Source organism: Folsomia candida, unplaced genomic scaffold, assembly GCF_002217175.1.
Source record: "Folsomia candida strain VU population unplaced genomic scaffold, ASM221717v1 Fcan01_Sc012, whole genome shotgun sequence".
In the NCBI taxonomy this organism is placed as follows: domain Eukaryota; kingdom Metazoa; phylum Arthropoda; class Collembola; order Entomobryomorpha; family Isotomidae; genus Folsomia; species Folsomia candida.
In genome coordinates, this window is record NW_019091204.1 from 1,130,121 (window position 1) to 1,144,799 (window position 14,679).

Here is a 14,679-nt window from a genome sequence, read left to right on the forward strand (position 1 = left end):
GTTAGGAACCGTATGGTGAAAAAACTCCCGCGGAAATTAGGAAGTGGCGGGAAGTTACAGAATCCAAGAGCTATAAAAAATCCCTCCTGTAAAACAAGACTCCCGTTCCCCCTGAATCTTTACATTTATAAATGCCTCCGAATCTTGAGTATAATTCATTCCGAAATCGCGCACGACTTCGTGTCCACGTGTCTACACCATTTTTATTGTGTGGCAGCATCCACGATTGCCTTGTACTTTCTCGTGGTTGGTTTTAGCAATGATTTCGCAACTTCGCACAGCCTTCTCCTCCGTTCTTTGTGCATTACGCTGCTCATCTTGTGCGTGGTGGTGGAATGGTTCACTGTCTCCTTTGTTTCAAAGGGGTCATCCGCATCCCGCTTATTTTTGCAGAGAATGTACAAATTGTACGGCCGAAGAAAGTATGAGAGGAAAGTGCTACGTTCGCAGACACCAAATTCGGTTAATCTTGAATTTATGGGATCCGTGGAAACAATTCGGGATGGCATTCAGGCAAAATATTTTCTCAACTATTTGTCCAGAGTTAGCGAAATTACGGTGTCATTATTGCTCGGACTTTAACAAGCTGGGTCAGCAGCAGATAAAGATATAATCGATGCCGTTAACTATCTATTTTCTATTCGTTATTAGCTCGCCCTGCGTAGCACGGGAGCTATTGAATTCCTCTTGTCCGTCCGTCCGTCCGTCTGTATGTTAACGACCTTTTTGCATCAATTGATGCTGATTAAAATGTCCCTGGTCAATTTTTTCATAAATTAATAACACCGTTGGTATCTGACAATCGGAAACACCAAATGATGCGAAAGAATTGGGAGCTTTGATGCATAGCGCACCAATAATGCATACTACTCGGTAGATTTTATTAGACCATTTTGACATAAATTTTTCAAAATTATCGTTGATCGTTGGTAGGTAATTCTGCACCAGTGATGCACAATTTTTGGACCTTCCTCGATCCATAATAATTATTGATCTATTTTGTTTAATTTTTCTGCACCATTGGTACAATATTGCATAAATATTATTCATCTACTTTGTTGGATCTTTCTGTACCATTGGTGCATAATTGCATAAAAATTATGTATCAATTTTGTTGCATTTTTCTGCACCTTTGGAGCAAGTTATAACCAAATCATTATTACAGGGTGAGCTACTTCAAACGTTACTAAGGTTTATTTGGGATAATATTTCCCGAACATGTAAATACGCGTAAGAAAACTTTAAGTTGTATTAGATATCGTCGTACTAATTCAGAAACGACCTAAGTGCAGTCGACGCTTAATGCAGAAAAGACCTAACAATGGAGGCGCAAACCATGTTCAGCCCAGATAATCTTTTGACCTTCTTAGTTTGAAAGAGTTTGAAAGTCTTTACAAACAACATTTGGTTCGGCACTTGGGCAGATGCGCATATTTCAGCACGTTATGGGCGCCGCAAGTTTGCAAAAACGCATGAAGTTGAGCTCGCGCTGGGCATTGCCCGGAAAATCGTGCGATTTTGCGAACTTGCGGCGCCCATAACGTGCTGAAATATGCGCATCTGCCCAAGTGCCGAACCAAATGTTGTTTGTAAAGACTTGCTCTTTCAAACTAATAAGGTCAAAAAATTATCTGGGCTGAACATGGTTTGCGCCTCCATTGTAAGTACACAAAAAACACCAGAAACGACCTACGTGCAAGTATGTATTTACTTATGGCTAAATCGAGCGATATATAAAGGGCAATGTTTGAATTCATAGTCTTATTTTTCCCCAAGAATTTAAATTGAGCGCTGGTGGTATCACCATTTTTTCCAGATCTTTCTTTTGAAAACGAGTAATAGGTAAATGTATGTATGCGAGAGAGCATCAAGAAAGAGTAAAGGTTTTGTCTAGTATTTAATTGAATTGAAATAATTAAATAAATTGATTTGTTATTGCTCGATGTGAGTAAAATTAAAGTTTGAGTTTTTATACAAATTTCATTTACACCACAGTAGTAGTATTTTTAAGCAACGACCCAATCTTTTTAAGAAGTAGAACCTTTCAAGCTGGTAGTTCGTTTGGTTTTACAACATTTGGTGACCTCGACGTGATTGAGGTCGTTGTTAAAGTGCAGTGAAGTTATCTATGAGTGTAAAGTGAAAGAGTGCATCCATCATCCCCTCGAGGAAGCAAAGGACGAGTGGGAGGATTGCAGTTTTTAAGCAAGAAGGACAAGAGTGGACCGCCCCGTCATTACCACCGAGGACTGATTTCAGAGGTCGAGTGGGAGGAGCAACCCGTGTGGATCTTGCATCAATAATAAAATTGAATTTACGGTTTGCCACGGCCTTGAGCGTAGCCTACCTAGGTGGGATCGTCGATATTTTGGAGAATTTGAGAGTAGATTAAACTAATTGTTTTTTCTTTGCTGGCTTTATTCGGTTCGAGACAGGATGGATCGTCTAAAGAAGCAGCGCACACCCATTCGAGCCATGATGACTAGGACGGTCAACGAGCTGGATGAGGAAATGACCAAAGAAGATCGAGATAAGGACGTCCTGATTGTGAAGTTGAAGAAGTTGATCGAGCTTACCGACACCGTGTTGGATTTGGATAAGCAAGTTTTGGATGCTATTCTAGACAACGAAGAACTTACTGAAGAAGATTATTTAGAAGAATCAAGATCAATTGAAGGATACAATGATAAGTGTAGATTTGTGCGCCACAAAGTTGAAAAGTTCCTTGGTCCAGAACGATCAGCAAGCCCGACAAATAGTCCTCCACTGCTAGTGGAGGACTTATCAAGAAGAATTATAAGCTACCAAAGATCGAGTTAATGAAGTTTGACGGGGAGATCAAGAACTGGCTGGAGTGGTGGGCGCAGTTTAAGAAGATAGATGAAGATGAAGATTTACATGTGACGGACAAGTTCCATTATTTAGTGCAGAGTATGGTCAGCGGGTCAAAGGCCGCTGATCTTATCAGAAGCTATCCGAAGACGGATGCAAATTATCCGAAAGCTATTGGAGCATTGAAGGAAAGGTACGGGAAAGAAGACATCCTTGTTGACCTATATACAAGAGAGCTAGCACAGTTTTTGTTCGAGAAAGAGAAGTTATCATTGGAGAAGTTTTATGATCGTCTTCAAACACAGCTGCAGGCGTTGGAGTCGTTGGGAGTGAAGTCTGAACGAGATACATTGTTTCTTCGCCCCATTATTGAGACCAGTCTACCTAAGGAAATTTTTAATGCCTGGTATCGATCTCCTTTGTACCAGGAAGATGGTGCGAAAGTTAATCCACCAAAGTCAAGACTCGACTATTTAATGCAGTTCCTCAGACAAGAAGTGGGACGAGAAGCAAAACTGAAGATGTTTATTGGAGGTGATTCCTCTGGCAAGTCCAAGAAAGAAAAATATGAAAATCATGGAAAGAAGAAAGATTCAATCCCAACCGCAGCAGGATTGTTAGTGGCGCAGAGCAGCAATTGCGTGTTTTGCTCCAAATCCAACCATCCAAGTACCGAGTGTTATCGAGCGGATAGGATGAGTTGGTCAGAGAAGAGTGACCTGATAAGAAGCCAGAATTTGTGTTATCGGTGTTTGAAATTTGGACATCGTAAATCAGACTGTAAAGTTAAGTTGAAATGTTCATCATGTGGCGAGCCCCATGCAAGGTCAATGTGTGCAAGACTTCCGTCAAATCAAAGGAACAATACCGGAAGAGAAGAGGTACACAGTGAGGTCCCAGCGACAGCAGCAAATGCCAACCATTCTTGCAGCAAAGATGTATTAATAAAGGCGTTGTTGGTGAAGATGGCTGGTCCTAAAGGAACAAGAATAGTGAGGTTGCTGTTCGACGAGGGAAGCCAGCAGAGCAGCGGTGGTCAGAGAACGATCTCTGCAATCGGTAGTCCTCTCGTGGGAGAAGAATGGACTCGTAATGTTCTGTTTGGTGGGGTTCTGACGGAGCCTAGGAAAATTAAGAAATTTAAAGTGCAAGTTCAAAGCCTTGATGGGAGATTCAAGAGAGACATTATTTTGAGGGAGTCCCCAACTATTTGTGGAGACATTCCAAGAATTCCGGCCGGTCCGTGGATGAATGAGTTGAAGAAGAGGAAGATATTTTTGTCAGATTTTGAGATGAGCCATGTGGACCACCCGGATATCGAGTTATTAATCGGAAGTGATTATAGGGGACAATTTGTGTGTGGCAGACGGTTAATGTTATCGTGTGGTCTTGTCGCAGTGGAGACTGTTTTTGGATGGACCCTGAGTGGACCTGTCCCAGGAAAAGAAGTCAGCATGGGAGTGATGACGATTCATCACTCATTATTCAATGCAGAAGCATGTGTCCAGGATTTATGGAAGCTGGAGACAATTGGAATCACTGATCCTACCGAGCATAAAACCAAGAATGAAAAGGAAGAAGAAGCAAGACAGCATTTTTTGAGAACAGTTTTAAGAACTCAAGAAGGAAGATACGCCGTGACGCTTCCCTGGGTTGATGAAGAAAGGACCAGTCCCGACAACAAGGTCGTCGCGGAGAAGAGGTTAATTTCCACTACTACAAAATTACGAGAGTCAGGAAATTATGAACTTTATGATAAAGTATTTCAAGATTGGGAGAAGGAAGGATTAATTGAAGAAGTAGTTGGAGGCGTGGACAGGCCTTGTCATTACCTGCCCCACCGTCCAGTTTACAAATTAGAGAGCAAGACAACTCCAGTTCGTCCCGTTTATGACGCTTCCTGTAAGAATGGAAGAAACCCGTCACTGAATGATTTGTTGGAGAAAGGACCTAACTTATTGGAGCTCATACCTGCAATTCTGTTGAGATTTCGCGAAAAGAAAATTGGTGTCATTTCTGACATTAGAAAAGCATTTCAAATGATCGAAGTTGCGAAGCCGGATCAAGATTTCCAGCGTTTCCTGTGGTGGAATAATAAAGAAAATCCAAGAATGAAGATTTATCGACATAAGCGAGTCGTTTTTGGGGTCAAGTGCAGCCCATTCTTACTCGGAGCTGTTATCGACTACCACTTGAGCCAGGTTACTGGAGAAAATAAGGAGTATGCAAATAAGCTCCTGCGTTCCCTTTATGTGGACAATTGTGTCACATCAGTTGACACGGAAGAAGAATATGAAAAGTTCAAGAGTTTAGCAGTCAAGATGATGTGCGACGCCAGGATGGAGCTTCGTCAATGGGAACGTTCTTACTCTGGGGCCGCTGGAATCAGTTTCGAGCAGTTTGATAAGGATGAAAATGGTCAAGAGACAACTGTAGTGCTCGGACTGAACTGGGGCAAGAAGAAGGATGAGTTATCAGTCTCCCTCCCGAAAGAAGAAAAGATTGAGAATATTAGCAAGAGAGTGATGTTGTCAAAAGTGCAACAATTTTTTGACCCGATGGGGTATTTAAGTCCAACCACCATCATCCCAAAGCTGTTATTGCAAAGGACCTGGACAGAGAAGAATTCATGGGATGAGGAGTTGGATTCAACAATTAAGAAAGAATTTGAAGATTGGTGGAATCAGGCGCAGCTATTAAAAGAAATGAAAATTCATTTTGCTCAAGTTATGAAAGCGGTCGCCAGTTTCATGTATTTTGTGACGCAAGTCAACATGCGTATGCCGGCGCCGTATTTATACGAGTTGAAGATAATGAACAAGTTTCAGTCCAATTGTTACAAGCTAAGGCAAGAGTTGCCCCATGAAGAAGGTAACAATTCCAAGGTTGGAGCTATTAGGATGTACCATTGCTGCCAGACTTTCGAAATCTGTGAAGGAGGCCTTGTCCGCAGAGGAGACCCCAACTTTTTACTGGAGCGACTCGACGACAGCGCTGGCTTGGATAAAGCGCAATGATGAATGGGGAACATTTGTGGGAAACCGAGTTAAGGAAACATGTTCCCTCAGTAATTCCATGGAATGGAACCATGTGCCGGGCGTCCTCAACCCAGCCGACTTACCTTCAAGAGGATGCAGTCCTTCTCATCTTATCAATTCTAAATGGTGGGAGGGCCCGGATTGGCTAAAGAAACCGAAATCGGAATGGCCATCAAGTAAAGAAGAAGCGGACGATGAAGAAGTTCGTGTCGAGATGAAGAAAGTGGCGAAAGTGTCACTTATTGCGACGTTGCCATCAACGCCCTGGTATGGAGAGATGTCATGTTCTTTTGTGAAGAATGTTCGTATTATCGCGATGCTGAAGCGTAGCATACGTCGATTTAAAGGAGAGAAGATAGTTGGCGAATTAGAACAGCGAGAAGTTGAAGAAGCTGAAACTTTTATCTTCCACAAAATACAAGAAGAATCTTTCCCCATGAATCAAAATGTGGTGGAGAATCTGCAAATTGTTCGAGGAGAAGACGACTTGCTCAGAATTAAGACCAAGATTACGAACATGCCAGAGAGTAAATCATTCAGAAAACCAGTTTTGCTGCCATCAAATCATCCTGTGGTATGGCAGTTAATTAGATCGGAGCATATTCTAAATATGCATGCAGGATTAAGCATTACGATGAGCAAATTAAGGGAGCGTTTTTGGATAATCCATTTACGACAACAAGTTAAGAAGGTGATCCGGCAATGTGTTGTCTGTCGCCGTTTTACCACTAAGAAATCAGAAGTTCCGTGCCCCCCACTTCCCGAGGATAGAGTGACGACGACCGCGAAGGTGTTTCAAGTGGTGGGGATTGACCTAGCAGGACCGTTCTTCCTGAAAAATGGGTCATAAGCCTGGATGGTGCTGTATACCTGTGCAGTTTACAGAGCTATTCATTTGGAATTAGTGTCATCATTATCAACGGAGGATTTTTTGTTAAGTTTACACCGATTCATCAGTCGAAGAGGAAGACCAGCCATCATCTATTCGGACAATGGCACCAATTTTGAAGGTGCGAATAATGCAATTAAGCTGATGGACTGGAAGAGAATTGAACAGGAGTCAAGAGTGAGTCGAATCAAGTGGAAATTTAGCGCACCCGCAGCACCGTGGTGGGGCGGATGGTGGGAGCGGTTAATAAGAAGTTGCAAGGATATTATGAAGAGAATGCTGGGACGCAAGAAGCTAAACCTTGCTGAGTTGGAGACATGTATGTTTGAGGTGGAGGCGGTAGTCAATAGCCGTCCTCTGACCTATATGTCAGAAGAACAAGACGACTTGGTGCCCTTGACGCCTGCGATGTTTCTTCACGACATCACCGAAGCGGATTTCCCTGAAGAGGAATTATTGGGTGGTCAAGCACTGAGAAGCAAGTATCGAGATCTACGCCAATTGAGACAAGAATTGAAGTCAAGATTCGTTAAAGAGTACCTGTCTCAACTTGTGCAACGAGGAAAAGAGAAGAAATCGCCAGTGTTTCGAGTAGGCGATGTTGTGCTCATCGGTTCAGATGACAAGAGATCATTTGGCCGATGGCAAGAATTCTGGAACTGATTGTTGGAAGGGACGGTCATGTGAGAGTAGCCAAACTCAAGACGGCGAATGGACTGCTGACTCGACCTTTGCAGAGACTGTTCCCCCTGGAGGTGTCAACTGAAGAGATTCCCCAAATTCAAAATAGAGTGAAGATATCAGCGCAAGTGTCGGAGTCAGTCGACGCCAAGAAAGAAGAAAATGTGCGTACAAGATTTGGAAGACAGATTAGGAACCCTGAGAGATTTGGAGTGTAATTTTTATGTGAATATGTGAAATTTTTATGAATGTAGTATTGTTCTTTTAGCCCTGGCTGTTTGGCTTGGGGGTGAAAACCGGTGGCTTTCGGCACTCGGAAGGTCTATGGTTCGATCCCTCATATCTCGGCAGCTGGGGCAGCCCTCCCTGGGTGCCAGTTACACACATTGTAGCTGGACACTCAGTAGAGTGGACTGAGCATACTTACCGTTCCATGGTAGTATTCGCGTCCAAAGGGGCATACAGTAAGATTGAATAGGCAGTGGTGGGTAGAGGATGGGCGGAGTGGGACTGGCCCCGTAAGTGCAGGGGTGAGTGGTGGTGCTTACGGCAAGCCGGCGTCTCTTCCCATGTTACTATCCTTAAATGGTTTCTTGATCCCCATATCTCATCAATAGATATGGAGATTATACCTGAGCAACTGGATAGCCACTGTCATACGGTGTAATGAGAGGATATGCAATAGATTTGATAGATGATCTGAGCATTGGGCTTCTCCAACAGGAGGAGCCCTCCTCCCAAAATACATACATACATTGTTCTTTTGTCCGCATTCTCTCCCAAAAGAAGTGGGAGGATGTTTGAATTCATAGTCTTATTTTTCCCCAAGAATTTAAATTGAGCGCTGGTGGTATCACCATTTTTTCCAGATCTTTCTTTTGAAAACGAGTAATAGGTAAATGTATGTATGCGAGAGAGCATCAAGAAAGAGTAAAGGTTTTGTCTAGTATTTAATTGAATTGAAATAATTAAATAAATTGATTTGTTATTGCTCGATGTGAGTAAAATTAAAGTTTGAGTTTTTATACAAATTTCATTTACACCACAGTAGTAGTATTTTTAAGCAACGACCCAATCTTTTTAAGAAGTAGAACCTTTCAAGCTGGTTGTTCGTTTGGTTTTACAACAGGCAAGATATAGCCATAAGTAAATACATACTTGCACATAGGTCTTTTCTGGTGTTTTTTTCACACTTACGTCTTTTCTGAATTAAGCGTCGACTGCAGGTAGGTCTTTTCTGAATTAGTACGACGATATGTATGTCCGACGAATTCTTAAAATTTGCATAGTTATGCCCTCGTCTTTAGTTGCAAATAAATTCGTTGCCGCTTAGTTTATTCACTTTTGAACCGAACGAATGACAACTTATCTATAATAGCATTATTTATTTAAAATATTAGCTGTTTACACACATTTGTAGATAATCCAATCTGTATGGAAAGGTCAAGGGAATCGGAAATTTTCCAAGAGCAGCAAATGCAATATTTAATTTTAACGGGGTTTAAGCCTAATATTCATGTCGCCATCGGGATACAGCATTATTTTGAGCTTTGTCTGAACCTCGTCACTCTCAACCACGAAATTCTGCACGATCTGTAAATGCAATAATAATAAATTTTACATACAAAACTTGAAACTAAGTATTTAACTTGTATATTTATGATTCATGGTAAATACGATATTGTTGGAAAAAATCATGCTATCAAATAAAATGGTATGGTGTCAAGGTCAAGATTAAGCGAATTAAGCGAATCCCTTCTTTTTCTTCAAAAACTACTTATTTTACGATATTAAGGGTACGAACACAATTCTGAATACCCGCAATGATTGATTCAGTTAATACAATACCTTGGCTACGAAAAGTTTTGTTAAGTTTTGCACCAAGTGTTTTCCAGCACAGGCTCTTTTCCCAATTCCGAAGGGAAAATAGGCATTTTCCGATCTTTTCATGGCCCCCGTGTCGACGTCCCGCTCCTCTCCTAACCATCGCTCTGGCCAAAATTGTTCAGGATTCGTAAAGAGTGCCGGATTTTTGTGGGAAGAAAATGTCGATAATGCAACAATATACTGAAATGGGTAAGAATAATTAATTTCCAGAAGACTTGGTACATTCTATTTTAAACAGAGGTGGGAAAAATAATTTGTAAAAATATTTTATTATTTTGACGAATACGTTCTTTGGATTCTTAGGATTTGGATTTTGGGGGTTATCTGACCCGCAAAAAAGACGAAAACGGAGTAGTACAATTGCCATACGAGAATCAATGTTTTTTGTAAAAGATAAGTACTTCGAATAAGTAAGATCTATTGTATTTTACCAATGTCAACTTATTCTATCTTGACAAACTATTTTTTCCACCTCTGAACACGGCTTAATATTGATTTTAAAACTTACGTCCGATGTAACGTTGTAACCTCCAAGGACCACGTCCTTAGCATTTTTTCGAATAACTAGCTGTGCCGTTGAAAACATGCGCATGACTTCTTTAAAGGTGGAGTTGAGATATGGTAATTTTTGGAAGTCGTTGTACCCCACATTTTCCCCGGTTCCGCAAACATGTTCAATTTCCTGCAGAATTTTCTCTTGTACGTCCAAATTTCTACCCAAGGCGTACAATGTCCAAAGTAAGGTTAAGCTGACCTGAAATGTAGAATAACCGATAAACGTATTTGCTTAGTGGTGAGTGCATACATACTTAAGGAATATTTTAGTTGGGACTTGATTGATTTTTGTTGGACAAAATCGTCAATTTTCGTACTAAAGGTTTCTCTATATTTCGAAACCCGATTTTTACACAGTTTTCGACCGATTAAAGAAAATGTTATCAGATACGTTATAAAATACTTCGAGATTGAGCGGGAGTAACTTCTTGTGATTGCAACTTTGATTGTAGATAGATCACTTATAACTTACAATCACACCCAACCAAAATTCATTGCGCGCAATCTATCTATTACCTTACGAAAAATACCTTGGCAGAATTTGCACATAAATCTTAAAGGCTTGGTTTTCGCATATAATGTTTTCTTTTGCAAAACGGGGAATCATACATATGTAAACCGTTTAAGTAAAATTGGGGATGCCCTACAACAATTGTGTTTTACAGTACTTACCGGGTCGCTAATGTCCACCGTAAAATCGGTGCAATGGACTCGAATGTCTTCGTCAGATGCGTTGCAAACGTTCTTCAGTCGATATAAAAGACCAAATTCTTCAAGCGACCCTCCCGTCGCGGCCATCGTTTCTAACGCAATATCGGCACATTTTCGACCTACAGAGTTCAAAAATTTTAAATGTTAGCTAGAAAAAAATCAGGAATTTTTTTCTAAACATAATTTTTTTGCACGGGCAAAATAAATGCAAGCTATTCATACCCGCCGTCTAGATATATTTAACAAATTTTTGAACCAGTTCACACAGTCATTGGTACATAAGGTAACTTTGTAAAACTGGGCGTTCTGTCCCATAGTTTTATTATCTTTACAACGTAAAGAAACTTCCTTGATATGGGTAATTTAACAATAATTTCTAAGCTAAATTTCCTCAGAAATGTTTGCAAAATGTTGTAAAAATTTGTTGGTACCTTTTTTTCACAATTTTACAAAGGACTGCGTGTATTTCCTCTTAGCTGTATAATTTCGTGCAAAATGTATATGTATGTAAATATGTGCTGACCTATTGTTAAATTGTTGAGAGTGTATGCCTCATACTCTTTCCAGCATTTTAACCCTAATCCGGTAGCCATTTGAATCGGATGGGCGTTAAGGTCAAACGTGGACTGGTTCAATTTGATAGCTTCTATCGCCAAAGTTGTCACGCTGGAGCCGGCCTGGGACAAGTACGTCTCGAAATGTTGGCCATATGTCACCGTCATTATGGCTGTAAAAGAAATTAGCATATTCATAATGAAGGTAAACAGCTCGAGATACAGGAATACGCAAATATTCCTATGTTGCACAACACAAGGTTCCTAAACTCTTAGAAATCCTGTGTTAAAATAATACCAGGCGGTATTCATATATGACTCTACCAACGTGGTACTGATAATTAATACAGTGTAGTACTTAATAATCCGGTATTAAAGTTTTATAATATGGGTATAAATTTTTGGCGGAGGAAAATAATAATATTTACGAATGCGTATGTAATTTCTCACCAGAAAGGAAAAACTCGTAGCAATCCTGCTCAATATTTTGGATATGTCCGTCCTTAGATTTCCCCGATTTGAACGTCCAGTTATCCATTAACCGCTGTAATACCGGTTCGACCGAGTCGAATAAAGTTTCCATATATCGGCCCGTATCCTTAAGGAGCAGTTGCGTTAACAAGGTTCGACCTTCCCGCCACTCTTCGCCATCTCTGAAGCATGTTAAAAATAAATAAAATACGTAGACAATTCAACCTTCGTAACTCCGTAAACACGTAAACTTCCGCACATTTCTTAATTAGCTTTCGAGTAAGAAGTTATGTATAAAACCTAGCGAAGATAAATTGCATGTTTCTGGTTCGTAAGGTGATCTTCGTAAGTTTATGTGGTTACAAAGGACATTGTCTAATATTATAACAATCAGGGTCCGAATGATGATTAATTACCTGAAGAATAATCCCCGTTTGATTTTGTGTTTCTCATAAAAGGCTTCAGCTGAAGGAAGCTGTGAGGATTGGAATGATAAAGAAATTATTAGTGCATGCTTTTGTACAAGATCACAAATCTGACACAGTTACAAAGGTTGCAAACGTTGACGTGAGTTCCCTCAGTGTCAATATTTACATACTTATAACTATTAATGAAATTTGTGATCGATTAAGAATAAGACTTTTGGTCAAAGTCATATGTTGCTTTGGACACGACCATTGTTAGAATTCACGTAAAATAGCGTATTTACATACTTACATACATACTTAAACATAATAGGAATACTTACTTTAAAGCTGACAGGACATTTTGGTTCAGACCTCACAATTTCCTCGTATAATGCGGGATGATTTACAAATATGAACTTTTGCGGACCAAGTTTCGTTCTGAAAATGGGTACCGTTTTATTAAACTTGTCAGAACACTCTTAAAAGTAACGTTACCCTCTTTTTTAAAAAAAAATTCAATCCGGCACAGTAACACTTTTTAAAAGGTAACCTTATTTTTAAGAGTGTCCCAAGCAAATAATCCAATTCATGTAAAACTTACTTGACAATCGGTCCATATTTTGCATGTAAGCTGGAAACGTAGTCCAGAAACTTTTCTGGGCCTCCAAATTTGTTCAGTGTGAGAGCATCTCCCAACAGGGGGAGCCAAATCGTGGGGCCAGGGATTTCCCACGTGGGCTTAATCTTGACACCATTCTTATCCGTGTTGGGAATCAAAGAAGGGCAAAATATACGTAAAATAAAGTCTTGAATGATGGTCCAAATTTTTATCAGGATCCAGAACCCTAGGATATCAATCGCTCCCATTTTGCCCTATTTTTCAGAAAATTATTATTATTTGTTAAAAATGCTTAGCGCAATTCACGCAGTGAACATTGTAAAATCCTTTTGTTTTGTAAAGTTTAAAAAAACTTTAAATTATATAAACTTTTGCAAAATAGGTAAGGCCCTTGCTCGGAGCCAGTGTACAAAAATGTGTACGACAATTTTCCAGAATTCCCCAAACAAGCAATTTCAAATAAACAATTCCCAAATTTTATTAAAATTTAAAATTTAGAAAACAAATTTGAAATTTTAATAAAATTTTGATAGTTCAGTGTTAAATAGGCCTGGACAAGTTTTAAAAAGGTGGGAAATAATTTTCCTTAGGAAATTTTGTACAATTTTGTGAAATTTTGTCAGTTTAAAGAATTTGCGGATTTGAAAATGTTACCAATTTAGGCCTGTGTAAATTTACTCGATATATGCAATTTTTACACTTTTTGGAATTAAAATTTACTCACTAATTTACTTATTTTTTCAGAGACAAATATTTGAGACGTTATTATATCACGATTCCAGCCAGGCGACTGGTTAACTTTAGAGTGTACAATGTCAAATAACCCATTGGATAAGTATGTAGATAAGCGAGTCTTAAATTTTATTTAGACGTGTCTCACTAACTAAGCACACTAAGACATAATTGGACATAATTTATGACAAGCTGACAGACACGGGTTATAATCTCAATCAACAGGGGAACGTCCACTAATTAAGTCATCAAAAAATACCGATTTTAAGAACACTCACCCTCCCATCCCTTCCTTGCCCAACTCATGATAAGCTTAACACAAGTAAGATAGACGCCCCAAAGCCATCCACCCACTTTTTAATGACATAATTCATGGACGTTCCCTATAACCATATCAAATTCTTATGCAGCGTAATTAAATTATGTATGGAATTTACCTCGCTTGGATATTGGAGTCTTTCCGATCATGTAATATGTGTACACATCATTTGCATATATGTATAGGGTGATTCAAATGTCTCGCTTTAGCAAAAATTTAAAAATTTAGCAAAGGAAAAAGTCCACAAATCTCCTTTAGTTACAAGATTTGGGATTAAGATATTTCATTATTATTCAACTCTAATATCAAAATTGATGACAAAATTCTAAAAATTTTAAATTTCATAGGCTAAATTTTGATAACTAATGGAAACCTACGAATTTTTGCTATTGGAAAATTGTCCGTCGTAGCGTGAGCGTAAACTACCCTGTATAATTAAATAGATATGCCGTGTAATGAATAACTGCTACATATGCACATGCAGGGACCGGACATAAAGAACGTGATCGATTTTCGGAAAATTATGACTCTTACGCACGTGGTGTGACGTATAAGTACATATGTCCCATGTTATAATTTACAAGGGGATGATATGATGCCTTGGCCCCCTACCCCTTACCCCCTCAAATCAATCACATGCTTTCTGTATAATCCCTACATACGTGCGAAAGATAACGATTTCATGCCCATATTTAAGACAAGTTTGCATGTGGATTCTTAAGATTAATGAACTTGAGGTACCGAGGTTGAGTCGCATTTCACTTTACTGGCTGCCATTGACCTTCTTGCCTGGCGTAATGGCCAGTGCGCGGATATGTATGTACAGATTTACGAAAAATCTCGGAAAAAGTATTTAATATCCTAATGACAAAAGCTAACATATTTACGAATTATGTACATAAATATGTATGTATGCAAATAAATACAAAAAAAACAAATATCTACGTAAGAATTTCTGCAAAATTGATACTTTTGAATTTGATC

The 14,679-nt window shown here is 39.4% G+C and overlaps 3 protein-coding genes across 5 annotated transcripts; 2 read left to right on the forward strand and 1 right to left on the reverse strand.

Annotated features, from left to right (window-relative positions):
* The first annotated feature begins 2,819 nt into the window (after positions 1 to 2,819).
* Positions 2,820 to 4,375, forward strand: LOC110855479. Its single transcript, XM_035856182.1, has 2 exons — positions 2,820 to 4,153; positions 4,231 to 4,375. Exons 1-2 carry the CDS (start codon positions 2,820 to 2,822, stop codon positions 4,373 to 4,375), a joined length of 1,479 nt encoding a protein of 492 aa, XP_035712075.1.
* Positions 4,376 to 5,153: 778 nt separating this feature from the next.
* Positions 5,154 to 6,720, forward strand: LOC118437265. The gene is made up of 2 exons (XM_035856184.1): positions 5,154 to 5,717; positions 5,770 to 6,720. The coding sequence occupies exons 1-2, from the start codon at positions 5,154 to 5,156 to the stop codon at positions 6,718 to 6,720; spliced, it is 1,515 nt and encodes a 504-aa protein (XP_035712077.1).
* A 2,026-nt stretch (positions 6,721 to 8,746) lies between these two features.
* Positions 8,747 to 13,990, reverse strand: LOC110855278 (1,25-dihydroxyvitamin D(3) 24-hydroxylase, mitochondrial). Of its 3 annotated transcripts, none has more exons than XM_035856052.1 (10): positions 13,814 to 13,990; positions 12,627 to 12,898; positions 12,367 to 12,463; positions 12,035 to 12,093; positions 11,598 to 11,800; positions 11,117 to 11,320; positions 10,555 to 10,712; positions 9,836 to 10,081; positions 9,289 to 9,507; positions 8,747 to 9,033 (listed from the first exon to the last, which is right to left on the reverse strand). In XM_035856052.1, exons 2-10 carry the CDS (start codon positions 12,890 to 12,892, stop codon positions 8,932 to 8,934), a joined length of 1,554 nt encoding a protein of 517 aa, XP_035711945.1. In that variant the 5' UTR covers positions 12,893 to 12,898; positions 13,814 to 13,990; the 3' UTR covers positions 8,747 to 8,931. The 3 variants fall into 3 exon arrangements, with proteins under 3 accessions (XP_035711945.1, XP_035711944.1, XP_021959389.1); XM_035856051.1 differs by lacking the exon at positions 13,814 to 13,990 and adding an exon at positions 13,299 to 13,543; XM_022103697.2 differs by lacking the exon at positions 13,814 to 13,990 and adding an exon at positions 13,369 to 13,542.
* Positions 13,991 to 14,679: the final 689 nt, after the last annotated feature.